This window comes from Varanus komodoensis, unplaced genomic scaffold (assembly GCF_004798865.1).
Source record: "Varanus komodoensis strain SLA01 unplaced genomic scaffold, ASM479886v1 scaffold26, whole genome shotgun sequence".
NCBI lineage: Eukaryota > Metazoa > Chordata > Lepidosauria > Squamata > Varanidae > Varanus > Varanus komodoensis.
The window spans coordinates 7917835-7944851 of NW_025335684.1; the positions used below are offsets into that span (position 1 = coordinate 7917835).

The 27017-nt window shown below is 45.0% G+C and overlaps 2 protein-coding genes across 10 annotated transcripts in view; one reads left to right on the forward strand and one right to left on the reverse strand.

The window, feature by feature from the left end:
• Positions 1–18651, forward strand: part of USP42 (ubiquitin specific peptidase 42) — a 34412-nt gene extending 15761 nt beyond the window's left edge. For 2 of the 6 annotated variants that reach the window (XR_006415079.1, XR_006415081.1), the window contains exons 10-18: positions 147–287; positions 7178–7278; positions 7791–7944; positions 8961–9707; positions 10475–10569; positions 11790–13088; positions 14451–14773; positions 16184–16367; positions 16883–18651. Coding sequence is in view for 3 of the 6 variants with exons in the window: in XM_044433808.1 (XP_044289743.1) it covers positions 147–287; positions 7178–7278; positions 7791–7944; positions 8961–9707; positions 10475–10569; positions 11790–13088; positions 14451–14769; positions 16883–16951 (2925 nt within the window). In the remaining 3 variants the exon portion in view is untranslated. Of the gene's footprint in view, positions 1–146; positions 288–7177; positions 7279–7790; positions 7945–8960; positions 9708–10474; positions 10570–11789; positions 13089–14450; positions 14774–16183; positions 16368–16882 lie in introns of those variants that run through there. The other 4 variants (XR_006415080.1, XM_044433809.1, XM_044433808.1 and 1 more) reach the window with 4 other exon arrangements.
• A 1241-nt stretch (positions 18652–19892) lies between these two features.
• CYTH3 (cytohesin 3) overlaps positions 19893–27017 on the reverse strand; it is a 60903-nt gene continuing 53778 nt past the window's right edge. For 2 of the 4 annotated variants that reach the window (XM_044433812.1, XM_044433814.1), the window contains 4 exons: positions 26223–26301; positions 26057–26128; positions 24560–24714; positions 19893–23848 (listed from right to left, as the gene is read on the reverse strand). In XM_044433812.1, coding sequence (XP_044289747.1) covers positions 23776–23848; positions 24560–24714; positions 26057–26128; positions 26223–26301 — 379 coding nt within the window. In that variant the 3' untranslated portion in view covers positions 19893–23775. The other 2 variants (XM_044433811.1, XM_044433813.1) reach the window with 2 other exon arrangements.

A 27017-nucleotide genomic window follows, 5' to 3' on the forward strand; every position in this document is an offset into this window, starting at 1 on the left:
CCACATTTTCAAGATTTAATTTCTTTGAGGATCACTTTTTATGTCTGTGTAGTTTGAGTTTGGTTTTGACCTTAATGCTGAATGGATGGTTTCTTCTGCTAAAGCATTTCAGAAAGATGCAAGCTTTCCCTTTCCTTTCTGTCTAGGAGGTGAAATATCCTGAATACTTAGATGTCCGACCTTATATGTCCCAACCAAATGGCGAGCCAATTATTTACGCCTTGTATGCTGTTCTGGTTCATACTGGTTTCAACTGTCATGCAGGACATTACTACTGCTACATAAAGGTAAACATGATCTTTCTCTCTTCAGTACACTCTGCCAAAACATTCGAGCAGGTGACCTTTTATGATGGTTTACAATCTAAGAGACATGATACAAGAGGAAAGGGTACACGGAGGGGAGATAAGAATATTTAAGTGCCAACCCTCTTTTACTATTAGTTAAAGCTACGAAATGATGAGGTGGAACTGTCACTGCAGGAGGGAGTTCTGGGAAGGGAGGTGCTAAGTGGCAGTTGGGCTTAGACAAACTGGGTGCGGATCCCGCTACCTCATTCACAGCCAAGTGAGGTGGCAGCTGATGGAGTGGTTCTGGGAGGAAAGGAGCTAAATGCTATAGAGTCCTTGTCGCCAAAACTTCTTGTGTAAGGATCTTGTTGTTCTCTTTTCAGTGCAGTCTTGATAGGAAATGGCTGTGCAACCAAATGGACCCCTCCTTACAACAATTGCTCATGAGTCCTCCTTTTCTCACTCGGTCCTTTTGAAAGGGGACTTCTCTTCCTAGCTGCTCCATGCTTCCCTAAAACCACCTGTTAATTTTACGGCACCACAGAGTTGTAAAGGAGCACAAGTGTTCCTGGCCCCATGGCAAGATTCGCAGGCCTCTACTACCTGGATCACCATTTGTGATGAAGGAAGCACAAGTGTTTGCAGAGTCTGAAGCTCCTGATGACAGCAGCAAGTGTGTGTGTGTGTTGTGGGGGGGGAGGGTGTTTCTGCTGGGTTCAGGCCATGGAGCCTGGGGCTCAAATCCCCACTTGGCTCATGGGTTGGCCTTGGGCAATCTGTGTGCTGTTCCCCCTACCTCACAGTGAGACATTAATTAATTAATTAATTAATTAATTAATTAATTAATTAAAACATTTTTATGCTGCTCCATTCGCCGAAGCCTCAGGGCGGCTTACAACAAATAAGTTAAATAACATTTTTGGCCAGAGGAAATGAAATGCGCCTGTGTATACCTTTCCATAGTCACTGACAGGACGGGGGCATGCGCATACAGCACATGAACAATTACCTTAGCAAAGCTCTATGCTGTATGGCTGGGGTGGAGGTCCCAATCCACACCTCTGGAGTTCGCCAGATAACCACACTGCCTTCTTTTGTACCTGTAGCGCATTTGGTACTTTTCTGTTGTTGGTACCACCCCCCCCCCCCCCCCACAAAGTTTAAATGTGTCTCCTAAGGCTTAGGAACTGGCAGAAAGAGCTTGAAGCTGCTATATTTGGCCTGGCCCCTTTGATCTCCAGCCTCAGCCCCTCTGGAAATGTGGCTTCCAAAGTGGAATTCCATGCCCCGATTGAAAGAGGTTCAGAAGCTGTGTGTGGGGGGGGGGGAGGCAAAGTAAAGCACATGGCATGTTCCCTTCCTGCACAGACAATTCTAGTAGTCTCCGTGCTGCCGGCCTGTTGGCAGTAAGCTTCAGATGCTGCAAGATATTAACATATGGGGCAATGTTTACAGCTTACATTTTTATTACTGGCCTCTTAAGAGGTTGCTACACCAGAACTGCCTTGGCAAAGGAGCATCTGGGATGGTTTCATTAGCTAGGAAGAACATTGTTTTTTGTAACATCAGCCAAAGCAAGGATAGGCAGAAGCAGTGGGTTTTTTTAAAATGGAGTGACTTTCAGACCATATTCCTGTTCCTTCCTCAAGGCCCAGACAGCTATGGCTGTCATGGGTGACTCTGCAACAGAGCAGAGAAAGGGCCAGAGATTCCCTTGGTCATGGAGTGAGGCCCTTCTCAGACGGGCTGGTAGTACTCCATGGAGTGAGGCCCTTCTCAGACGGGCTGGTAGTACTCCATGGAGTGAGGCCCTTCTCACTTGGGCTGGTGATGTACCACACCACAAGGCGCCTGTATGCAGAAAGGGACATTCCAGCTGGGAACGGCGTATACTTGGGTGTGCGTTCTCTCTTCACCCCGAATGCAAACACAGCTTGCATGTGTTCATGGTAATGAGGCCCACTCTAGAACCTCAGATGCACATTGTACGAGGAGAGCTCATTACTCCCTGAATGTTGCTTTTAGGGTTTAAGGTCTCACTTCTCATATACCAGCAGATCAAATGCCGATAGCTGCTCTTTTCCTCCTCCCTGCTTTTTCGCAAGCTCACACACTGTGGTCGCTGCCTTCAGCTGGCCAGGTGACGTGCCTGAGATGGGAAGACTGCCCAGTCTCCTCCTCTTTCCACCTTGGGGCACTCGGCCGCTTGCAGCGTTGTTTCTACAGCAGCAGGCAGTAGCAAGGCTGACCCGTGTTCAGTTGGTCTGGGCTCTTTTTAATATGTGCAGCGAGCACTCGCTATATTATGTGTGTCTTCAGCTTGAGCTGCCTTCTTGGAAAATTTGTCCTTATACCAGGAGAAGGTTAAGACTTGATTGTAACTGGGTGTTGGCTGGGTGGAAAGCATTGTAGGTCATTGTAGCTAGGTATGTAATCTTACAGCTTCCTCCCTGCACAGCAGAAACAGTGGCATGTTGCTTGGATACCCAGGAAAATCCTGGTGTTTCAGCTCCCCCCTTGTGACTGGGTGTCGGCCTTTCTCAGTTTTCTGTCGGTGTGTTTCCTGTGCCCAAATTCTACCCTTCCACAGATTCCTGGAAAGGCTCTGGCTTCATGTGCAGTTTTTGTTTGTCCATCACTTCCAAGTTTGGGGCTGTTCTTCTCAAAGGGATTAAGGCCCACTTCTTCTGGAAGGACTTGGATGGCTTGGCAGCGGCGTTTTCGGTTCATTATTTTGGTAGCTGATCATTTTTACTGCTTTTACGTGAGGCTGCCTGAGCTTATGCAAATGATAGTGGCCCAGTTTGGATGCAGTGAGCCTTAGGGAACACTAAGGGGCAGTGGCCACCTAACCATGGTTGACCCTTAGTAGCCTTCCTTTGAATTAAAGAGAACAATGCACTTCATTTGCAGCGGGGGGGGCGGCGGGGGGGGGCGGCTTGGCAAGGTTGGTAGAGGATGTCCAGAGGGCACTGGAGCAGGTGTCTGTCCATGTGGCTTCATGCAGGTTTATTAAGTAAAAGATGGATTCTGAGTCCTGCTTTTATGATGAAACATGAATATTTTGCAACAGTTTGGTTCTATTGAAAATGAATTAGTGAAACCTTTAGAATTGGCAAAATGGTTCACTGGCAGTTTGATCTCATAAGCTGGAGCAGGTGCTTTGTTAGATGTACAGGTTAGATGTAAGGTTAGATTCTTCAGCATAAAGCAAGGTTCTGAGAGATTAATTCTATTTTTTTAATTGCTTTTTCCGAAGCAAATGACACAAGCATGCTCAGCAGAAAAGACCCAACATTTAACATTGCTGGGACTCCAACATGGTTTTAATCAGTCAGTCAAACAATGAACTGAAGGGAGTACAGTTTCAACCATGGCAAATTAAAGTGCCACTCTGTTTTTAGCCACGAGGCTCTTTGGCTCACCTGGCTCAAAAAATCGTCTCCATGTGTCTTATGCCACACAGTCTGCTGATATAGCAAACGCATAACACATTTGTGCACTGAACAGAATATGTTAAGCTGTGCTTACTAATATACTGAATATTAATCACACAGTGTCTTACCTTGTATATCTCTGCAATGTGTGATATGCTGGTTGTACAAGAGGTTCAAGAATATGCTTCTGAGTCCAGTGATTCTAGGCCTGTGGTCTCCAATATACTGCCTGTGTGCACCAGGATTCGTCTCTGGGCACCTATCAAGCTTGCTGAGCCCCTGATGATGTATTTTAGTGCTCAGACTTACCTCTGCTTTGTGCTTAGGTTCTTGGACAAGTTACTTCGCCAGTTTTTCTTCTGAGAAACAAGTATTTTCTGATGGACATCCCCCCGCTCCCCAACAACCAACCAACCAACCAAGCCACAGTTCTTTCTCAAATTTCTAAATGTGCCCACCAGCCCACAAAGGTTGGGAACACTGCTGTGCACCCTGACTTCTTTCTGGAATTTCCTTATGCACACACATGCGAATAATAAATGTACACACCCTTCCCTCACATTGTAATTCTTACAACAACCCTGTTATGGAAGCTCAGAATTATCCTATAGCGGGCAAGACACAGCAAATGGTCACCTAAAAGCATTTAGTAGATTTATGACTGAGAAGATAGAACTATCAGGATTTTATAATATATACTCCAAGGATTTAAAGAAACACAACTCTGGATATCAATGCATATCCAGAGAAAATGAAATCTTCCCCCTCACATCCACACATATTTGTTTGAAACACAGAAAGAAACCATCCCTTGCAGCCGGCAAATGCATGCTGAAAGCTGTGTGTGTTAGAGAGATTGTGTAATGCACACTTCTGTCTTCCACTGACCTGCTAGCTGGTAGCCTCTTCCTTCGCCGTGTTGTGGCAGCCATCTTGGTTTAGGAACGAGGCCCTGCCAGGTGGAGTGAGTCACTATGCCTGAGCTGCGATGCTACTAGAAAATGTGTCGAGCTTCTAAAACTACATAATTTGATAAATGCACAACGGATTTTTATCAGAACAGGAAGGGCAAGACCTTGGACTTGATTAAAGGGGCAACAAACAAAAACCCTAAAGGTATGTGATGCCTGGACAGAAGTAGTCCTAACAAGCAGAATTTGCTCGGGAAGGACAATTCTTTAAACTGCCAAAATTCAGCCACTTCCTAAGGAATCTGCCTGCAATTTGAGCAGAGCATGACAGTTAACACAAAGGGAGCTCAGTGCCGAAAACGGTTTGGAATATTTTTTCCCGAGGTTTTATTAAGGTTTGAAAGTTCAGGCTTAATACTAGTAGGATGCCCTTTGAACTGTCCACCTGTACTATGCAGGTGCTCCCATGCCTAAATAGTTGTCACATGACATGCCTTAGGGAAAGTAGTTGGCTGTTACACACACACCACATTACTTCAGCATTTTTCTATGTATTACATTTATATCCTGTCTTCTCTGAAGTCCCCCCCCCACAAATACCATTTTATCTTCACAACAATCCTGTGAAGTAGGGTAGATTGAGACTGAGTAAACATATGAAGTGAGCTTCCAAAAAGGAGTGGAAATTTGAACCTGGCTCTTCCCAGGTGTAGATGGACCCTGGTGCCACTTCACCTGCAGGACCCCAGAATGTATGTCCACCGCAATTTTGAAAGTAAAAGGGTTGGTCTAGAGTTACCTGAGGGTTGTTTAGCCTGAAATAATGCACGGAACCTGAATTGTACAACCCAACATGGTGTGCTTGCATTTTCAGAATGGTGGCTGATGCGCCCACCTCTCAGTTATTTATGTTCCCACTTCAATATTCTTCAGTAGGAGCATACCTTAGACTTTGAACAGAGAATCGTAGGTGCTCATGAGTGACTTTCCTAAAATATAAATACTATGAAGGAGTGTCTCTCTTCCAACTACCACCCTGTCCCTTTGCTGATCAACATTATGCACCAAACATATACATAGTGCGTATTTTGTTGATCAATCTTACCTTCTGGTACAACAAAATGTGCTAATCTCACTATTTCCAACTAGAGGGCAGAGTTTCCTTGCCAGGTTTGGAGAACACCTTCGATGAAAACTGAAGTCTCTTCTTCCTAGTGATTGTAAACCATGTGACATTCCTGCTTCCCATTTCTCTGTAGAATCAAGAATGTGTGAAATTGACACGAATTGTTGACCATCCTGCAGGCAGGGAAATGTCCTGCGTTGTTCCCAACACTTCCCTTGTTTAATCCTGGGTTTGCCTCATGGTCCAATAGCAGGACCTCTCAGCTTTTCATGGCCACATGTTTCTGAGAATCCAATAGCAGCAGTTTTCCCCTAAAAGGATGGAGAGATTGCGGACAAGGGAAGACCTTAGAACAAAGATGCTGGGAAAACCCAGGGGTGGATGGGAGTCAGTGCTTTAGAATCTTTGTGATTCTAGAATCTTTAGAATTTCTACAGGGCATGATACCTGGAATCTTTGTAAGGTGGAATACTTTAGAACTAGATGGCTAATACGCCAGCACTTCAGAATCATTTTATCACTCTGCACTATCTCAAAAATCCCGTGACTCTCGCCCTGTCCTCTTTATATGCACCTTGCCTGGAAAATTCATCCCATTTAAGCCTACTAAAATTGGTGTTAAGCAGACTGTTCCTGGCATGGTTTAAAAAAAAAAAAAAACAACTATATTACATTGCTCTTGATTTGAGTTACCTTTTAAGAGCAACATTGTAGGATGTAGTTATTTTTAATGATCTGGTTTTTGACCTGTAAACTGCCCAGAGAGCTTCAGCTTTGGGGTGGTATAGAAATGAAATACATCCATACATACATTATGCGAGCCCTTCTTTGTGTCTTGCTACTTTTTTGAGCCATGGCTGGCAGGCACCCCAGAAGAGGGCCTCTTCGGCTATGGCACCAAGACTTCTAGGCATGTGATAGAACATGGAGGTGAATGCCTGAAAATTCCAAGATTGTGGATTACGGTCCCCTGCACTGGGGACAGAATCGATCCCTGTAGGCCATGCAGAGCAAGCAGTCAAACAGAAGTCCTTTAGCACTGCTGTCGGGATCTTCCCTCCTCAAAGTTCTCACCGCACCACAGTGCCTTGTGGTCTCAACCCAGAAAGGTGCTTCAAAGGAGAGTGTCCTCTTTAATATGTACTGAAAGCTGCCCAGAGGTCCAGCAGAACCAACAGGGCGTACTTTCAGAGTTTGTCTGCCTGTGCTACTTGTTTAAGGACATTTCACTCCTGAAATCAGGTTGAAAATCAGATTTCAGAGGAATCTGGATAATGCATTTAACCTGGAAAAATCTTGAGCTGAGACACTGTCATAAACTTAAACATTGAGTAAAGACACTGCAATGTTTTAACTGATCTCAAAGGTAGCCACAACTTTTTCTTTTGTTTTTCTTTTCTTTCTTTTCTTTAGGCCAGTAATGGCCAGTGGTACCAGATGAACGACTCCACTGTCTCAAACAGTGACATCAGAACTGTACTGAATCAGCAAGCTTATGTGCTTTTTTATATCAGGTAATGTCAAACACACGTTGGACTTCCTTCCCTTTTTGAGACCTGGACTGCTGCATTTCCCTTCACTTGACACCTCTAAACAAAATTTGCAAAATCTTGGCCCCGTTGCCTGTAACATCCGAAGCATTTCCCATGTCTGAGCTAAAGGCTTGGGCTGCAGTGTGGGGGTAGCTAGGTTCAGTTCTCCTCTGCAGCTGTTGCCTCTCAGCCTGACTGCCTTGCAGGGTGCTTGTGAAGCTAAAACACAAATTATGAACTTCTCGGGAGAGAAAGCGAGATGCAAAGGTGAAAAATTAAGTGTGCAACTCTCTGGAGGTTTAGATGAGAAAAAAAATCCTATAACTCCTTGTATTCCCCAGCCAGCCCAGGATTTTGTAGGACTTCCCTGTCCAAACATGCATATTTGTTCCCTAAGTATCCCAGCCAACAGGATGAGCAAGTTGTGGCCAGGATGGCATTCTGCAAAACATTTAGCCAATAGATGTGGATCAATATGCCTTCTTATTTATTAGGTCCCATGACATGAAAAATGGCAGCGAACACATCCATTCTGTACACACTCCAGGGCAGTCTTCTCCCCGGCCTGTTATTAATCAACGGGTAGTCAATAACAAGCAAACTGCACCAGGATTTATTGGACCACAGCTCCCTCCCCACATGATTAAGGTAATTCTCTCTTTCGAAGACGACGGCCTAAGAAGCCAGTTGGATAGTAAGGGATTATGCAAAGCCTTAACTTCTGAAACCGAGCCATTGCAATGCAGGTAGAGCATTCAGGTGGAACAGGGGGGAGCAGATACATGTTCTGACAGCTACAGAATCGTGGGCAGGGGAGGGAGTCTCCACATCTGAATTCATGGTTCTGATATCTGCTCTGTGTCCAGCTTGCCAGCCTCCCTTAATTTATGGAGTTCTGGTTCCATTTTAATGTTACTTCCCAGTAAGCCTTCCCAGGTGTTTGGGGCTGGGAGTGGTGAATAACCACTGAGCCATCCTCAAAAGCAACAGGCTCCCCATTAGACACCGGCTCGGGTTGCCACTGGCCAAACATTTCTCTTCCGGACAGCAGGGTTACCCCAGAATGGTGTTCCATTGCACATCAGAATGGTGGTCATTCTTGGATGTCTGGACTAGAAAGGCAGGTTTTTCACCCCTGCTAAAGATCATTGTGAGTCCAATGGCTTGAAACCGAATTCAGATGCTTCTGAGATCTAATCCAGAACATGGTTCATGCTGTCACCATAATTTAGAACCCAAATCCTGATTTGAGTTTTTTAGGGGGGAGGGACATGTGGCCTTCCAGTTGTTGGTGGGCTGCAGCTCTCATAATCCCATGTCCTTGCCTATGTTAGGGCTGATGGGAGTTGGAGCTCACCAGTGCCAAGAGGGCCACGTGTTCCTGTTCCAAGTTCCATCCTCCCTGCACTCTGATTCATCAGCTGACTCACACTGGGACAGTTCAGCGGCTTTTGGAGACAAAGCTCTGGATGTAATTATGATTTGTCAGTTAAGGCACCACCCCAAACCATGGGTTGTCAGTTGAGACATTATGCTGCACCACAGTTAAGAAAACATCCCCGTTTCTGAAAGTGGCCTGGTGGAGAAATAGGCTACAAGACTACCAAATGCCTCGAAATGTGAGGCAGTTTGTTCCCTCCGTGGTTTCCTCTTTCTCATTGCAGAATTCAAATCATTTGAATGGAACTGGATCCCTCAAAGAAACTCCCAGCAGCTCTGTGGCGATGGCAAGCAGCATCACGCTGAGCAGGCCCTCTTCCGCTCCGCCTGCCACGTCCATCCCGAACTGGACAATGAACAGGCCTGCCACCTCGACGACGCCTGACCCTTCCAAGAAGCAAAAAATCACCATCAGTATTCACAACAAACTGCCCGCCCGCCAAAACGCTTCTCTTGCCAGCTGTACTCTGGATAACCTCAGTAAGCCAGCCCCATCCTCAACCATTTCCAACCCTTCTGCAGTGCAATCTACCTCAAGTGCATCTACAGTATCGGCTGCTAACCAGGCCCCCAAACCAACGACTCCGAGCGAAACGTGTTCTAAGCTGGTTGTGAACGGCAAGTCCAAACTCAGCCCAAGCATGTTGGTCCCTTACGGGGCAGAGTCGTCGGAAGACTCCGATGAGGAGTCCAAAGGATTGGTGAAGGAGAATGGACACTCCAAGCCTTTCAACGGCGTTTTAATTGAAAATGCGGCCAGTGCCACAGAGAGCTTCTCTGCATCCTGTCACAGCATAGAAAAGGAGGTCCTGCAGCACGAGCTGCCCAAGAACATAACTGTTGTTGTTTCTATTAGCCTGAACGATGCCCCTAAACAGAATGGACAGCTATGCAATGATTCCACTTGCCAAGCAAAGCCTGTTAAATTGGCCGATAACCCATTTACCAAAGCGAATGGATTGCCTGGAAAAGTGAGTGTCTTTCTGCTGCCGTTTCTTGGGTTCAGTGCAGGCATGACACTTGGCACCTTAAGCCAGAGTCCGCTGTCCATGTCTTGAAGCTGTGATTGTGCAGCCGTCTTGCTGAAGAGAGCAAGCTGGTCTGGCTCTGGCTGGTGCCTGGGAACCCCATGGATGCTGCCATATATACCATGAAAAAAATACCTGATAGAAATGAAACAAATCAGGAAGCGACCCCAGGAAGACATATTCCCCTCTCCCTCTCCCGCTTAAATTCCCTCCCTCCCCTCCCTCTGCATCATCTTAACCATGGCTTAGGAATTCCATAGCAGTCTTGTTGGCTGCTGTGGAAAATGTGATCATCGTCTGATCAGCACAGGTGTTCTGATCTTCTATCTCAGCCATTCCCTCTCTAGCTTTAGTGTGTGCTGAATTTGAGGGCGAGGGAAGAGCCGTGCCTCGGTGGGCGTGCATGTGTTTTGCAAATAGGCGGTCCCAGTTGTGGGTCCCGGCATCTTGGGGTAGGGCTGGGAAGGACCCCGGAGAGCCCCGGTTGCCAGTCCATGCCAGCGGACCAGTGGCCTGATTCCGTGGCAGTTCCTGGTTGCCTGTTGGTGTTCTTGAGTCTGCAGGATACTTAGGAGCTGTTTGTAGCCACTGTGTCCCCTTGCAGTTGCAAGGCAGCAGGGCTTCATGTTCCTTGCTGGAATCTAGAGCAGCTGGGATTGGTGGCTGTTCCTTTCATTCTGCCTGCTAACCCTTCTCGTTTTTATTAATAGGGTACACCTACAGCTTTGCCCCCTGTTCCTGAAGACAGAATCTTAGACTCGTTCAAATACAATCAGCTGAAAACCTCATCAGGGGAAAGAATACGGTAAACCAAATTAGGCTTTTTTTCCCTAAATGACAGTCTTTTAAAATGCACTTAGAATCCTTTTAAGTTGTCACAAAACAGACTTCTTAGCGTCATCTTCAAGGTATGTGGCTGCTTTATGGAGAATGTTGGAGAAGCTGTGCTGTGCCGTGCAGGCAATCTCATGCCCTCCAAATGCTGTGGAGCCCCATGAGCCCCAGCCAGTGTGGCCAGGAGTGATGGGAGCCGTAGTCCAAAACATCTGTTGGGCTCCATGTTGTCCACCCTTATTCCATGCAAAGCTGTCTTCTGCTGCATTTTCTGCATGTCTTTGCCCAGCCCTATCACTTTTAGGTTGAATTCACCTGTCAGATCTCAGTGGGTATAAACTTCTGCTTCCTTTGCCACACCACTTAAAATATCAAAACTGTGAATTAGAACTGTCACCCAGTTTAAATCAAAAACACCTTTGTCATTTGGTCAAATGAGTTTTAATTGATAGGTACCTTTGCATACATGTGCGTGTTACTAAAATCAATTGTTTCGAAGAAGGAAAAAGAGTATTTTCCCCTTGCCACCATCTCCGAAGGGGGATTCAATCCTGTGACAGAGTTACTGGGAATGCCTCTTACATTGTGCTTCCTATAAAGATGTGTTATAAGTTCTTCTATTAAAAATTCTTGAACTATTTAATATTAGGAGTGCTTTCTGAGTTGAATATTTTGGGCTTCATAAAAGACGTAATCCCAGATGCTTTTCACAGGGCGCTGATCATGCAGAGTCTAAATTCATATAGTCCACTTCCTGGGAATGGGGTAAGATGACCTGCAGAGCAATTTTTCATCCCAGTGGAGGATGAGGAGGAAAGAGTTTGGCTGTGGCTACATAGAAGCAGATTAAAATACTTAAACAGAAGGCCCAGCTTTCTTGGAAGAACATTTCCGTGAAATATGCAGGGCATGGTCTGAAGTACAGGATATGAATTTAACTGGGACCCTTTCGCTTAATGAGGATGTGTGGTCCCATATATACATATATAAATTGGCCCTGTACAACCTGAAATAGCGGCCTTTTTGTAGCATAATTATCTGCAGACCAGGCAAAGCCCTGGAGTGGTTGCCACATAACAACATGTCTTGCGGAGTTTTGCAGGAGTTGAAAAAGGTCTTAATGCGTAGAGTGTGTTTGTTTTCAGATCTGCCTTGTATTTCTGGCAAGTGACAAATCTTTCTTATATGCAGTGCTAGCGGAACAGAAAAAGCATCGGAAGAGGCTGGCTTCTCTGGAGACACCCCTTGTACTCTCGCCAACGACATCCAGAACCCATTGGCCTCTTCAGATGCTGAAATCTCTTCTACCACAGAAGACCCCTACGAAAGGGTTACTACCGAAACAGAAAGCCCGCCGCTTGAGAGCGAGGGGCAGTATGGCCCTAAATCCACTTCCCTGGGAGCAGAAGAACTCCCCAGGGAAAGTGACATGGAGGACCACATGGAGAAGACAAGCGGACCAAAAGAGGGGAAGGTTGCTTGGGAGAAAAACCCTGAGCCTGCCAGAGGAGCAGCCGAAGCAGCAGAGAAACGGGCGCAGAGCCCCCTCGCAAAATCTGACGGTGAATGTAGCTCTCAAAAGTTTGCCGCTCTGAACACACCGGAGAAATGCCAGGAGACACAGGACAGTGCGAAAGGCTGTGAGGACGCTGCGCTCGCGGGTCCGAGGCTGGATGCCATGGGTGGGAACCCATGTTCGAAGGATGACGGGGGCAGCAGCAAACAGTTGCAAGGAAACACAGAAAGGCAAGCACTGAAATCTCATTCTCCTCCGAAGGAGAAGGTTTGCGCCTCCAAAAAAGCGGACAAAGAGCACTATCGTTCCAAAAGGAAGCGCTCCGAAAGCGAAGAGGAGAAGGAGGAGGTGGCCACCCGGAGCCAAGCCGATGGGCACTACAAGAGGAGGTGCTCCTCCAGCAGGGAAGGTGGGAAGCAGCAAGAGCACTGCCGGCGAGAGCATTACAATGCAAACTATTACAGGTTCCCGTGCAGCCCTGATCCAGGGAGGAGCTTGGGAAAACACCTCCCTTACCGATCTCACAGCCGAGGGAGGACGGACCCAGAAAGGAACAGGCACTGCTACGGGAAGGGAGAGCGGTCGTGGAGCCGAGAGCGGTCGTGGAGCCGAGAGCGGTATTATCAAGATCTTCCAAGGAGGTGGGAGGGCTGCAGATCTTACAGTTACTATTACCCCTCCCATGTCCCCAGGTATAATCAGGATAGAAAATTCCCTCATTGTGAGAGAGACTACAGCAAATCAAGTTACGTTTACAGTAGCCCATATAAACATGTTAATTATAAAAGCAGATGGACTCATGACCAGGAAAGGAAGCGGAGATGCCCGAGCCCAGAAGACAGCGAGAGTCCCCCCGAAAAGAGATGCCAAAAGATCTTGCAAAGTGAACCATCCGATGAGCAGAGAGGGCGAAAGCACAAGAAGTCCAAGAAGAAGAAGAAATTAAAAGATAAACACAGAGAAAGAGAGTACAGGTTAGTGTCCATGGGATGGGGAGGCAGGCCAGGGTGGAAGCCGGTGTTTGCAAAACTTTTCCCTCTCTTCCTTGTACTTGCCTGGGAATCCTTAGTGAGAAAGCCAGGGAGAGAGCCGTTGTCACTCAGACTTGCTGGAACCTGCGTATGTGGTGGTCACGGCAGAGGGCCGAGTTTTGTTGTGTGTGCGCACTGGCACCATTTTTCAATGAGAGGCATTGCAGCTTGGTGGCAGAGCAAAAATCTCTGGTTTGGTCCCCTGATCTCCATCGAAACCATCATGTCACAGGTAATGGGACGGAGCCCTGCCTCCTGGGAAAGCTGCATTCAGTCAGAGTGGACTGCACTGGCCTGGAGAGGGCCATAGTGTGACCTCATTTATCCTGCTTCCGATGGTCTAATGGATTTGGTGTGTCTGATTTAGAAAGGGCTGGTCCTGGTTTCCAGCTTCTGGCTAAAACCGAGGCAGACAGACGTGAACCGGATAGAGTGGTGGGGCCCCTGGTGTGGGGCATAAAGCACACAACAGATCCAGAGTGTGCTAAAGTTGTGCGAGAAGGTCTTCACCTGGCTCTGGAAGGAAAGTGGAGGGTGGCAGTCATCTGCATCGCATATAGAAAAACTTACTAGAAAGCTCTGGGGCTGCCAGCGGAAAGGGCCTGTTTCTTGTGCAGGCTTTTCTGGGGTCTGTGTGAAGCAGGAATCTCAGCTGGGTCATTTTAGTGGCTCTTAAATTGTGTGTGCATGTGTTTGGTGGCGTGATTGATACAGTGGACCAGTTAAGAAATTTAGCAAGTATTCATGATGTTAAGCACCAGAACTGAGTTAATAAAAGAGATGAGCTATAGGTAACTGGTCTGACCACAGGCCCGTCACTTCTCAGCCTCTCTTCCCTACCTGTAGGATGGGTACAGCAGTAATTCTGCCCCAGAGGAAGAGGGAGAAAACAAGCAACATAAATGTTAAAACTTGTTTTCAGACCCACAGCAGTGGTTGACAAATATTGCCTGCAACGCTTGTATCACAACAGAGCGTGTAATGTGCCCAGCCGTGATTAACATGCCACCCCTGTTGAATGCCACCCTATTTAGACTTATTAAAAAACAAAGATGACTAGATTAGCTACCATTCCCTCTTGGCTGTGAAGCAAGAGGAAGTTCCAGACGCAGTCAGAATAGACAGCCTGCTCAGATCATTTGGTCACTGTTAAAGAGCAGAACGGGGGTAGGTGTGTTGAGGGGGTCTTGCCCAAGAGCCCTCCAAAATCTGGAGCAAGCCCTGGATGGCAAAGATCCTGTTTGAATTAAGGGGGTGTAACTATTGCATTACAAGTGTTTCTGTTCATGTTTCCCATTCCTTCAGGCATCGCCAGGATTCTGACCCATCGGGGTCCAGTTCTGAGGCTGAGACTCATAAGCATAAACATAAGAAAAAGAAGAAGAAAAAGAAGAAGCGTGCAAAGAAATCTGAAGACTGTGATGAGATTTCAGCTCCTCCCCTTCCAAAGCCAACTAGTTTGGAAACCAAGAATCTCAAAGTCTGGGAGATGACCGAATCTTCTTTGGAATCATCTAGGAAACATGGCAGGAGCCCCCATGACGGAAACACGGCTCTTTGCCACAAATCAAAGAGCATAGACAGTAGCAACAGAGATGGCCCCTGCCCATCTACAGACCATAATGTAGGTAAGAGATGCAAAAGGACCTCCCAAGAGATGTGCACTGATTTCCCCCCTCTATTTTTTGGCATTTTATTTAAATTGATTTATATTTAGTACACCAAGGAGTGCTAGGTATGGCCTTCCCCCTTCCTGGTTTCTCCACAGTAACAGTGCTGAAAGATTAGGCTGAGCAATGGGGATAATAGCTTCACGGTCACTCTGGGAGCCTCATGACTGAGTGGAGTCTTGAACTTCCCCCATCAGGGAGAGGGACCCTCCCTTTGGCTTTCATCGGGAGCTTGAGAGTCCTTGGTGGCAAGGTTTGGGGACCCCGAAGCATCCCAGGGCTTCCTTGTCTAAACTGGCACAGAACATCTCATGTTGATTGTGATGTTTCTGCAAGCCGACACATCCGGCGCAAGGAGCAAGGAAACCACGAAATTACCAAGCTGCAGCAGATTGTCTCTATTTAATTTCTTGGAACTATTTAAATATTTCACACGCGAATAGAATTTTCGCAAGAGCTTCATCTGTTTTCTTTGATGTCTGCTACTAGAAACTCGCTTCATTGTTTTTGATTTTTACTTTTTGTTAGATTCCTGTCTTGGACTTCGTGAAATGTGCAATTCAGACTCTTACCAGTTTTTGAATTTATCTCATTGAGCCTCCACCTTTTGTATCTGGCTGTTTCTTATAGATGTTTGCACCGAAGTGGCATCCAGGCTGCAGAAGCAGTGAATGATTCATTGATAGCTCAGTATAATCCAGCCAAATGCTGGGCACTCTTAGTTCGCCTCAGTGGCCCATTGTTAGCACAAGCCGCCTCTTGATACTTATGTATAAAAGTGATTTTGATTTGATTTGATTTGATTCGGGTGTGTTTCTATACCACCTTTCCAAGGCAGTTTGCATTTCGAAGTATGAAGTCCATAGCCAATTAAAAACATAATAAAGCATTTCAAATGATCTTCAGAAGCCAACATTTTAAAAAGCTAAGTTAGAAAGATGTGGGTTGAATCCCTCACTTTCCTAAATGCAGACAGACTGGGGATCCATCACTACTCCAAAGGAGAGTTTAGAGGCAACATAGGAAAAAGCCCTTGCCCACCTGTCCGAACACACGTGCTTTGAAAGGGTCCTCTGCTGGTCCAGTATGGGTGTATGCTAAGTCAGGCGGACCCTCAAATAGCCAGCCCCAAAGCTGTGCAGAGTTTCAAAAACTAAAGCTGACACCTTGAATGGAGTCTGGACAAAAGCAACACTTGGCCTTAAAGGTTCTTGGGAAGTGTACAAAAAAGATTTTGAAAAACACCTGTGATAGATACTGAGCTTGGGGTCAGGACCTGATAGACACATGTCTCGAAAAGATAGGTGATGAAAGAACAGAGAAACAAGCATCAGTTGAGAAATTTACACCATTTTTAATGATTAACAGCTTGTCTAGAGACAATTCAGAGAGGAAAGCAACCGGCAGTTGCAGCTAATCCATCATCCAAGGTCATAGATGGGTCCTGCTCTCCCACCTCTTTCTCTGGAACCACATGGGGTGGTGACTGACCATTCAGGGAATGCAGTAGCAGAACTGGTGATGGTTCAAGTCTCGAACAGCTAGTAAGGAGGTTGTTATTTATTTATTTGTTTAAAAAGCTTCTATGCCACCCCTTTCGCCAAAGCCTCGGGGCGGCTCACAGCAATAAGTAAATTCACAATTAACCATATAAAACAATATAACTGGAGACGTCCTGGCCAAAGATATAAAATCAATAAATAATATTAACAATTAAAATGACCGTTAAATAAAAAGGTCTTGGCCTGGCGCCGAAAAGCAAATAACGACGGCGCCAGGCGGACCTCTCTGGGGAGCGCATTCCATAGATTGGGCGCCACCGCAGAGAAAGCCCTCCTCCGGGTACTCGCTCTCCCAATGTCCTTCACGGAGGGCTCCCGGAGGAGGAGGGCCTCTGCTGCCGATCTCAAGGGGCGGGAGGGCAGGTATGGACGTAAGCGCTCCTTTAGGTAACTTGTGTTACAGTGCCACAAGTGTCTCACACCCCTATGAGAACATTTGAGTCCAATAAAAAACTCACCTGAAAAACTTGCATCCAAGTGTAACCATATTCTTCTTGCCTTTCAGATCCAGAGTTTCTGCTGGAAGCCATCCCCCCACAGTTTGCAGTATATTTATAAACCGAAAAGCGATTAACTCTTTAATTCATAATTGGTGCTTCAGAAATACTGTACAGGATTTTACCATGGAAAAACCCTTTTTTTAGTTTTTACCTTGAGACTTTTTTTTTAAATTATCTGCAATCCAAAAAAACAGACAGACAAAAAGGATGGAAACTTTCTACAACTGCTGAACGTCAGAAAATTTACCCTGTAAATGTCACAGTAAGAATTAATGCCCTGGAACAGAACATCTCAAACGCTGCTTAGTTACAGACTCAGGTTGATTGTGAAGTTGCTCCAAGCCTTACACATCCGGCGCAAGGAGCAAGGAAACCACAGAATTATCAAGCTGCAACTGATAGTCTCTATTTAATTTTTAAAAATTATTTAAAAATGTCACACACAACTAGAATTTTCGCAAGAGCTTCATCTGTTTTCTGTGATGTCTGCTACTAGAAACTCAATCCATTGTTTTATTTTTACTTTTTGTTGGATTCCAGTCCTTGGACTTTGTGAAATGTGGCCGTTCAGACTTATCAGTTTTTGAATGTATCTCAGAACACGTCCAACGACCCCTTGCCTTGGTGACTACATCCCTTGTACGGCTTTTCTGTCTTGGCCCTGGGAGGTCACCACTCAATTAGCAACTGGCAATCCATGGGGTATTTGACAGGTAGGCTCATGGTCTCGCCACCCATGAGCGGTTAGGTTGGTGTGGGGATGTCTGTCCTCCGCGCTTCTGTCTCCCACTCTGGTCTCTCTTGGCTGGGCTTTCACTTAGCATCTCTGCCGGCTTCTTTTGCCCGTGCTTGATTTGACCTTTCTGCAGTTTTCTCCCTGGCTGCTGCTTCCACCCCCTCCTTATTATCTAGCTTCTCTTTAACCCTTCTGCATTCTGCCTCATTGATCTGGTTCACAAATAACAACAACCCTGAGTAGGGATTAATCTTGAATCACGGGTTGTGATTGTGTGCAAACCCTTCACTGTGGTTTAACTCTTGGTTTTTAACCACAAACAACCCAGCAGGAAGCCATGGGTTGTCTACCTGGTTGTTCATGGTCCATAATCCACTGTTAAATCATAGTGCAGGATCTGCACATAATAGCAACCTATAATTCACTGACAAACCATATTCAGCCTGTACTTGGACACGTGAATCGGTTCTCCATTCCATTTTCGTCTCTGCTGTTGCTTGCCCCAAACAGCTGCCCCACCGTTCTTTTAAGTTACCTGGGCTGTTCTGCCATTCTTGAGCTTTTTGTCAGTTGGTGCCCGTGGATGATGGTGGCAAGTGGCAGGGCCCGCTGCCATTTCGCTTCATCCCAGAATTGCTCGAAGGAACCAATCTCCTATTTCCACTACATTTTTATTGCGTTTATTTTTAATATTGTGATGTTTGTCTTGACGGGTCTGAGTTGTCTAGTTCTTGTCCCTTCTTCAAAGTTTCTAGTTACAGACACATTTCATACTGTGATTTAATTTTTTTTAATGATGAAATGCTATCAAACTGTGATACACTTAATTCACTGGTCCTGCATCAGGAGACAGAGTGGGGAAAACTGTATTAAATACAGTTAATCTGAATAATCTGTCTGGTTTATACAAGCTGTGTTGTTCAGAGATGTCTAAAGTTTGATCTTTGTTTTTTTAAAGATAAAAGCACTTGCCCCACTTGTAAATAATATGGCATGTAAAATTTATATAGTATATAAATACAGCAAGTCAAAACAACAGTTCTGTGTGTACACCGTTTCATTTACAGCTCATTTACAGCTGTCTGTTTTGTGCTGAACGGCCAACTTCGCATAGTCTCCTTGAAACTCATATGACCGAGTTTACACCTCTTAATGCTTGTCAGACAAGTTGCAGATCTCACTTGGTTGAGTGCATGTCCTTTAGCTCTAATCACTGTGTTACTCCAATAGTATCTTTCACTTATGTGATCACCTTGCAGGTGCAGTACCCGGATGGAGAACATTTTGGCTGCCAAAGGGGACAAACAGCAAAATATGCTAATGAAAGGGCTCTCCCTGGTCTCTCAGAAAAAAGCTTATACAAACAAGGGTTGTAGGAAAGACAAGAGTCTAGTGTAGAAGGGAATTGTGAACTGGGACATCCTTGGGTCAAAACTCTGCTTAATGCCCAAAGTAACCTTTGTTATACTTTCCCCATCTGCACTACAGCGACTGAGATTCTGGCTGATCTGCTTTACGGGAATATGGTAAGCATCAGATATAATGTGAGCCTTTTCTTGCAGTACAGTCACACTGTTCAAGGATGCTTACTCCTCAGTAAGTGCATAGGATTGCAGTCCAAGAATATTACAGTGCCAATCTTTTGCATATTTTTAATAGGACTGAATCCCATCTAAAAAGAAGTAAAGCCTTTGGGACTTCCTTTTAACTGCACCAGTTTGTATGGAAATTATCCTGAAGTTCTTATTATGCAGGGGCCTAGTTCAGCAAATGTACGCGCTCTTCTATACCACGAGGTCAAGTAGGCTTAACCTTTGACTGAGGGTTGTTACGGTGGAAGGAGAGGGTAGAGTGCAGTGATGGCGGAATGTACTGTGTCACTCCAGCCTGGGGAGGGGATACTACTTTAGTACTAAGGAACCTTTAAAAGCCACAAACCTCCTTGTAAGTGAAATGCACAGCAGGAGGTGAGCTAAAATTTAAAAATCGCTGTGCCAGCCTTGAAGTGGAAAGAGACTTTTTGGAGTGCATCTTTTTAAAAACAGCATTCAGATGGATTCAAAAGTAAGCACTCACCTGCATCTTGAAGTAGGACAGGCAGTTCAACCATTTCTGTCTAGAAAGGAGGGGAAAATACTGGTGAAGGAACAATGTTCTTTAGCCCCATGGGATTAAGAGAATGCAGGTGTCGAAATCTGCTTTATTCTGGAGCCAAATTTAACCAGCAAATTATATAAGGCCCGCATGTCTAGGCCCTGAACATCACAGAAAAGTTGGACTTTGGTGGAATTCATATTTTTATTTCTGAGACTGAATCTCTGCAAAATGCCTTTTGTTAACGAAATACTTGCAATGGATTTAAAAGAGCCATACAAGATCACCGTAGATATTTGTGTAACATAGATACAGAATATTGCATGCAATTCATTGGCATACAAGAATAACGAAATTCCAAAATCAATAATACACAGATGTACAGTATATACATTTACCTTACATTTAGGAAACATCCTCCAAGAAAATAGAGAAAGAATTAGCGGGCTACATGTTAGTTAACAGCATCTGGTCTAAGGGCCAGTGCAGATGTAACACTGGTTTCTAGCACCCCAGTAACCAACCTTGGGAACAACACAAGTTTTCTCTGCCTTGACCACGGCCAGCATCAAGACTGATGTAATGCTAAGGCATGTTTATGGCACCAGGGAAAGGAAGAGTGGAACTGTGTCAGGAAGGAGGTTTCTGAGATTAGATCCTGATTGTAAGGAGTCAGTGTTAATCTCCACCAGATCCCTGTGACCCTTTTTCCAGCAAGCATTTCTAGAAAAGATATGTACTGCTTTTCTTTAAAAATAGGCAATTTTAATATGAAGTATTTTAAATGCTGCTTGGTTTATAAAGTTCTAAATTTTGTACCACACACTTCAAGCCATCCAAAATACTAAGTGACATTTCCAAGCTAAATCTTCTCTGTTAGGTTCAGCACCTGTCAGGCCAGCTGAGCTTAAAGTGCTATTAAAACTACCCCACCCCGACCCTCAGAAGCCAGAGTCCACAAGGTTTGAAAAGTTCTTGGGCAAAAAACAACTAGGGCAGAAATCGCATTGTGCGAATGCCCTCTACTCTCACTAAGGGGAAAGAAGATACAGAGAGGGATTGTCCGCTTTTCACCAAACAAGACCTTTGGTAGAATGGGTGTGTATGCTAAGTGGCACGTGGGCTCAGAATAACAAGCCGGCACTACTTCAAAAACTTCTGCTTCCTAAGGCCAAGGGAGAAGAGGCAGTGCATGGGGGGGGGGGGATTTATTTGTCTTCTTAAATACTTCAACTGTCCCTGACCATTCACAAGCTGTTCCTGCAACTGGCTAGTTTATTTACTGGCCTTACGGCCACTGGAAGTTTTGGCCTTACTTTGATTCCTGCTAATACTCCTTATAAACATCCAATACTCCTATTCTCTGTTTCAGCAGGAAGCACAGAGAACATCATCCTCGGTTTACACATTCTTTGCCAAAGGGGGATTTTTCTTCCGCTGAATTAGAAATGTCTGCAGTATTTCCTAGTTTACATTTGTAATCCCCAGCCTCCTGTGTTAGATGTGTAGCGTTGGATAAAAATACTGATCAAACTTATGCTACTTCTAATGTTTAAATGTCCCTGAATTTTGCGTCAAAATCCCACAGAACTTCCAGGGTGACCAAATTCTGGAAATTCTGACCAAAATGGATGAGGTTCTCCTCACATGAGGATCTTATAGCTGCCCAGTTCCAGTCTCTTTTTTAAGCATACTGCTCAAAAAAGCAGGCAGCCCTCTATGGTTAGGTGTGGAAAGTACAGCTCTAAATCCAGCTGGCTAGGAGCAGAAGAATTCCTTAGGGAAGGAGATATGGGGAAATCTTACAGAAAAAAGGAGGGGAGTGAGGAAAGCAGCCTAGGAAGAGAGCCTTGTATATGCCAGAGCAGTAATACAGCGGTAATAATGCATCTAAACAGGATGATTATTAGAAAAACAGATGGGCTTGTGAGCCATTATTGTACCTTTTCAATTAGGAGGCCACAACAATAGGCAAAGCCTAGTCATAAACAAGTTTTTTTAGCTTTATGAACATACTCTCTAATATATAGCTTTTGATCTGTCTCCTTTCCCCTCACCCTTTGTCCAATCTTACAAACAAAGTCATCTTGGGGGGATACTGGGGAGAGATCACAACAGCAAGGATACACCACTGTATGGGAAGCGATCGTACAGGAGGTGAGGGTGCAGAACTAGAGAGGATGAAGGCTGAAAAGAGCCAGCTGGGCTGTAGAGATGTTTGTGATAGGAAAAGGACACTTAAAACAAGGCATTTAGAGCGAGATCTGTCTGAGAGTCTGGAAGCCCAAGAGTGGCCTGTCAGAATAGAGGCTGATCTGTTTTTTGAGCATGTGGGAGAGAAACATGTAGGATTTTGTTACTTACTGTAAACAAAATCTTGCAGCTATGGAAAGAGGTAAATGCGACATCTGCAGTTCCACAAACCTACTCAAGTAGACCCTGCAAGTTTATTTTGTTTGTTGTCACAAACCTTGAGGTTCTCTCAAGCCTTCTAATACCCCTGCCTTGTTCATAGGTGGCGCTGCCCTGGCTATATAATGAGTGACACGGAGAAATCAGTTCACTAAGAAAACACAGGATAACTTCATCCAGTTCTGTCCAAGTGTTCTGACAGATGTTGCCACAAACAGATACACATACGCATGCACAAAAGGAAGAGTTTGCATCTTGAAATCTCAAATTTGGATGGAAAAGAAAAGGAAACACAGACCATGTTGCTCAGAAAGCAGCAAAAGCTTGAGGGATTGGGGAAGAAGAGGATAGGCTGCAGAAAGCCCCTCGAAAAAAAGAAGACCACAAAGCCCCCTGGAGAAAGAGAGAAACGAGGAAGGAAGTTCAGCAGTTGCACAGAGAGAGGTGACCTCATTTGCATAACCAACAGGCAGACATAATGGGGATTTTTGGCTTCATACAAGCTGCATGAACAATGCCAAGGCTGGCCTGCAACAAGCGGAGGGGACAAGGGGTAAGTGGAAGACCACTCAGCCGTGATGCTGATACACAGCTTCATAAACCACAACACAGCCATACAGGTGGTCTTCTTTAAGAGCTTATCTTCCTTAAGGAAAATGTAAAACTTAACACTGATTTAGGTAATTATACAAAATGGAGTCTAAAAAAATACTTGAATGTCTGAATCCTGCCACACTCCTCTTCCATTAGCAAAATATGCAGTAACTAAACTTGCAGACAGAGATTCACAGACTTCTCTTTTTATTTCCTCTCTCCCCCAAAATATGATCTTTTGATTTACCTATGGGATAATAAATAAGGAGAACCATTAAAGCTAAACTGTACAGAAATGAGCATGAAGAAGCTGGTAAACAGGTTGTGTGATTTACTAACGTGGCATTAAATGGCAGCACAATTTTACAAAAAATATAAGACAGCAAATGATACTGGAAAAACCTCAGATTTGGGAAAGACCGTTCAGGCTAACATCTGGAGAAAAGAAACGGCACATGCCCAAGTCGTCTAAGAACCAAAGATAAGCTACATTGGTACTGCCAAAGCTCCTGCTTATAACCTTTCGTCTTTGAGAGCTTCATGTTTTCAGTGCACCATCAGCTGTTTATGAAAGAGAGGTTCCTAAATCATACAGACAAATGACAACACAGACTGGATGTGAGTTGCATACAAAATAATCAAGGCGCAAATGTTTCTGCATTACAAAGGGTAAGATGAGGTTTGGATGACTCAAGACCAAAAGACTTTGTGTGCAGGGAACGGTCATCTGCTAGTGGCGAAAGCTGGATTCAACAACAGGTCACAAAACTAGGCAAAGTCCTGGAAAAACAGGAGAGGGAAGGACTACAGACCACCGTCTCCTGGCTCAACAATACTGCCCACACTCAGAACGGCACATTCGGCTTCCGAGCTTTCAGTTCACATGCAAGTCCATGTGCTTGAAGTGTCTTCCAGTATTTCAGGGGATATTCTCAATGGGTAAAGAAGGGACAGATGCGGCAGGAGACTACGTTTCCAATACAAATCTTCTTGTCTTTACCTTGGTTTTATGATGTACTAACCATTCTGCTAAAGCAGAACCACAAGCATCCCTTGTTAGCGCTATTTTTTATTTGCGATTCTTCTCTTCCTGGTTGCCAGCATGTCGTAAAAAGGATCCTTGCTGATACTCGCTCTAGCAGAAAAAGAGACCTCGGTTAATTTCCCAGTGTATCTGCCAGCCACGCCATGCCGCATTTCTTAAGACACTCGGTACAGCACGCTGAGTTGCGCTTCCACAGCTCACAAACTAAAGCTCCCTCACCACCACCCCTGGTACCAGCATCGCCAGAGGCAGAGCGACAGCCCGCGCTATGATCAATTCATACCACCAATGTGGAGCCACGCTCAGAACAAAGCACTTTCTATCCACCCATTTCAAACCAGAGTCTCCAATCCTACAATCCCAAGCCAGTTCTGGCACTCCAAATGGTATTTCTTTTACTTTTATTATTTAAAATATGTACCTGGTCCTCCAATAGATCACTGCTGAGTTGTTTTCCCCACTCCCTACCTTTTCCAATATAGTAAACCATCTGCTAAAAGTTTATTTTTATTCCTGAAAAAGAATTTGCCATCTTCTAGAGTTTTCCCTTGCTTTGCACTTGTAAAGGAGAAAGGAAGCTCCTATTGCCCAGTGACAGACTTGTCAGAGTCAGCGGACTAGAGGGCCCAACAATCTGTGGTGGGGCTGATTCCCTGGAGCATGAGACATGGGGGACTGGGATCCGGGGCAGACACCATGCCAGAGCACCTGGGCAAGACACCTTTAATCCAGGCTGCAACACTTTCACGGAGCCTGGAGATTCCCTGGCAAGTTACTGTTCTGTGTGACAGAGTAACTCACTTGATCGATTTGATCCACTCGTCTTTTTCTTCAGGAGTTGGGGCAGATATCCTGTAAACCACGTGGTTGCCTTCCACCACTCTGCCATCAGCTTCTGTCTTACAAGCTTTAATGACTTGCCCCTTGTGGCTGGGATTATACAGCTCAAAGCAATTCTAGGAAACAGAAAACAAGCCAGCCATGACATTGCACTAGCACCAACTTTGCAAGAAAGAACAAAAAGTTACAAGCCAGCACCAAGCCTAGACTGGCCTCGGTTTATTGAGCTTGTTTAATAGTTAAACGACACTTTTCTATTAAAGTAATCAGCAAGGCAGTTTGCAGTAACGTAAGACAGAGTATACCAAACCAATACTATTCATTTTCCTTGCTATTCATTCATGACTGCAGTCAAAAGCAACGGCATTAAAACTTCGGCATGATCATTGTAAACCAACCAGTCATGGATTAAAAGTTAGTTTGATCTTTTAAAAACCTTTGCTATCCATCAGAAAACAGAGTGGGCACCTGACAGATCTCATCTCTGAGGAAGTTCTACAGTTGCAGAGCCACTCCCAATAAAACCCTGCTTTTTATACCTGCTCGCCTATTATTGCACGAAAGTGTGTAGAACAGAACCACTCATGCTAGTCCAAAGGGACTGCCCAGTTCACATCAGAGCAGAAACATTGTGAGCAACTTCATCTGTCCCACAGAGGGGTTTCAACATTCGACACTAGCACTTCAAATCATGTTCCGAAACAAATGGAGCCTTGGCTCGTTAAAAGCAATGGCTAGATAAAGTCTGACACACATGCTAATCACAAAGGGGAAAGTTATCCTTGAAATGAGGAGGACAGTAGCTCTGTGGGAGAACCCCTGCTCTGCTTGCAGCAAGTCCCAGTTTCAATTCCCAGCATCTCTCGAGAGGACGAGGAAGAAATCCAGCCTGAAACTCTGGGGAGTCACTGCTGCCAGTCAGAGTTGACAACACTGGGCTTGATGGGCAAGGCATCTGACATCACAAGAGGCAGCTTTCGTCATCCCCAAGTAGGGGCATGCAAAAGTCAGATCAAGTCAGAGGGGGTTATCAAAAGTCAGGCTAACCAACCCATGGGAGACCTTTTCTTCACTTTCCCAAAACACCAAATAAGGTATTTTATGCTTCCAGAAAACATGCCATGATTTATTTATGCCAGATCAACAGCAGTGTGCTATTATTTTTATGTAATGGTGTCCTGTACAGTCTAATATAGTTAGGGAATTCTTTTTGATTTATTTGCATTTTTCTCTTGGTGCTTTTGAATTGTTACAGGCAAAAATGATACTGCACAAAATTAGTAGTTTATCTACAATTAGGGTATAAAAATCAATTTGCATTTAAGAGGACATGGTACCAAGGATACAATCCACCAAGAATATCAAAGCTGAACTCTTGGGTGGCTCCTCTTCTTTTTAAGTGAGTTTACAAAGGAGAGGCTTGTTGGAGAATGGATCCTTAAAAGAGCGAAGTCTTACTGGTTTTCTTGGATCCTCAACTTCTCTTATGCTGAGGTTTTCCAAAGGGATAATTCCTCTGGGTTCTTTGTCCTAGACATTAACAAAAGACAGCATTCAGTAAGCAACCCGAAGTTATCTGGGATGTAGAGAGGTCGTATTTTGATGTGCATCAAGGCATACTCACTGTCGTGTATTCAAAATAATACAGGCAATTATCTGTCAATATAAACCACCTCCTTTTCCATGTTTTCACTCTTCCACCTGTAAGACATAAGGCAGCCCCAAGTCAAACCAACTTCAAGCCACGCTTCACATGCTTCAGGCAACAAAATGGTAATTTGGTTACCTTGTTACTTCACCGAACAGGCTTGTCAAAAAAGATGACAGGTGGAAATCAAGTGGAAATCAACATAGGTTAGGGTTAAATGAATGCATGGTTAAATGGACACAAGGGTTCCAGTCCTAAGACTACTCGTATATTAAGGGCTGAAGTTGCTGAAGGTCCTTCCTCAGCCTTTTTCAACTAAAAACCACCACAAAAATGCTTCAGATAAACACACAATTCTACACCACAGAAACTGCAGTGGAATTTTCTGTCCCCCTCACCCCCACACATAGCAGTACCTTCCCAATCTTGTCTTCTTACCAAAAGAAGAAACAAGGATGCATTCTCTACATTTCAGGCTTTTTAGAAATGCAGCATCAAGGGCTTGGGACAGCACTTGTTCCTGCTTCAGGAGACAGAGGGCTGATTCAGGCATGTGGTTGGCATCAACTTCACTTGTGCTGGGAGTGTACCTGGTGCCACATGAAGGATATGCCCCCACTGAGGAGCAAGCATGCCTGACACCACACAGACAATGCCCCAAGAGAGCTGGGCATCTGCATGTACAAGCACACAGCATAAGTCACTTGATATCCACAGTCCATCTAATTCATGGGTTCTCAAACTACGGCCTGTGGATGCCCATTTAACCAG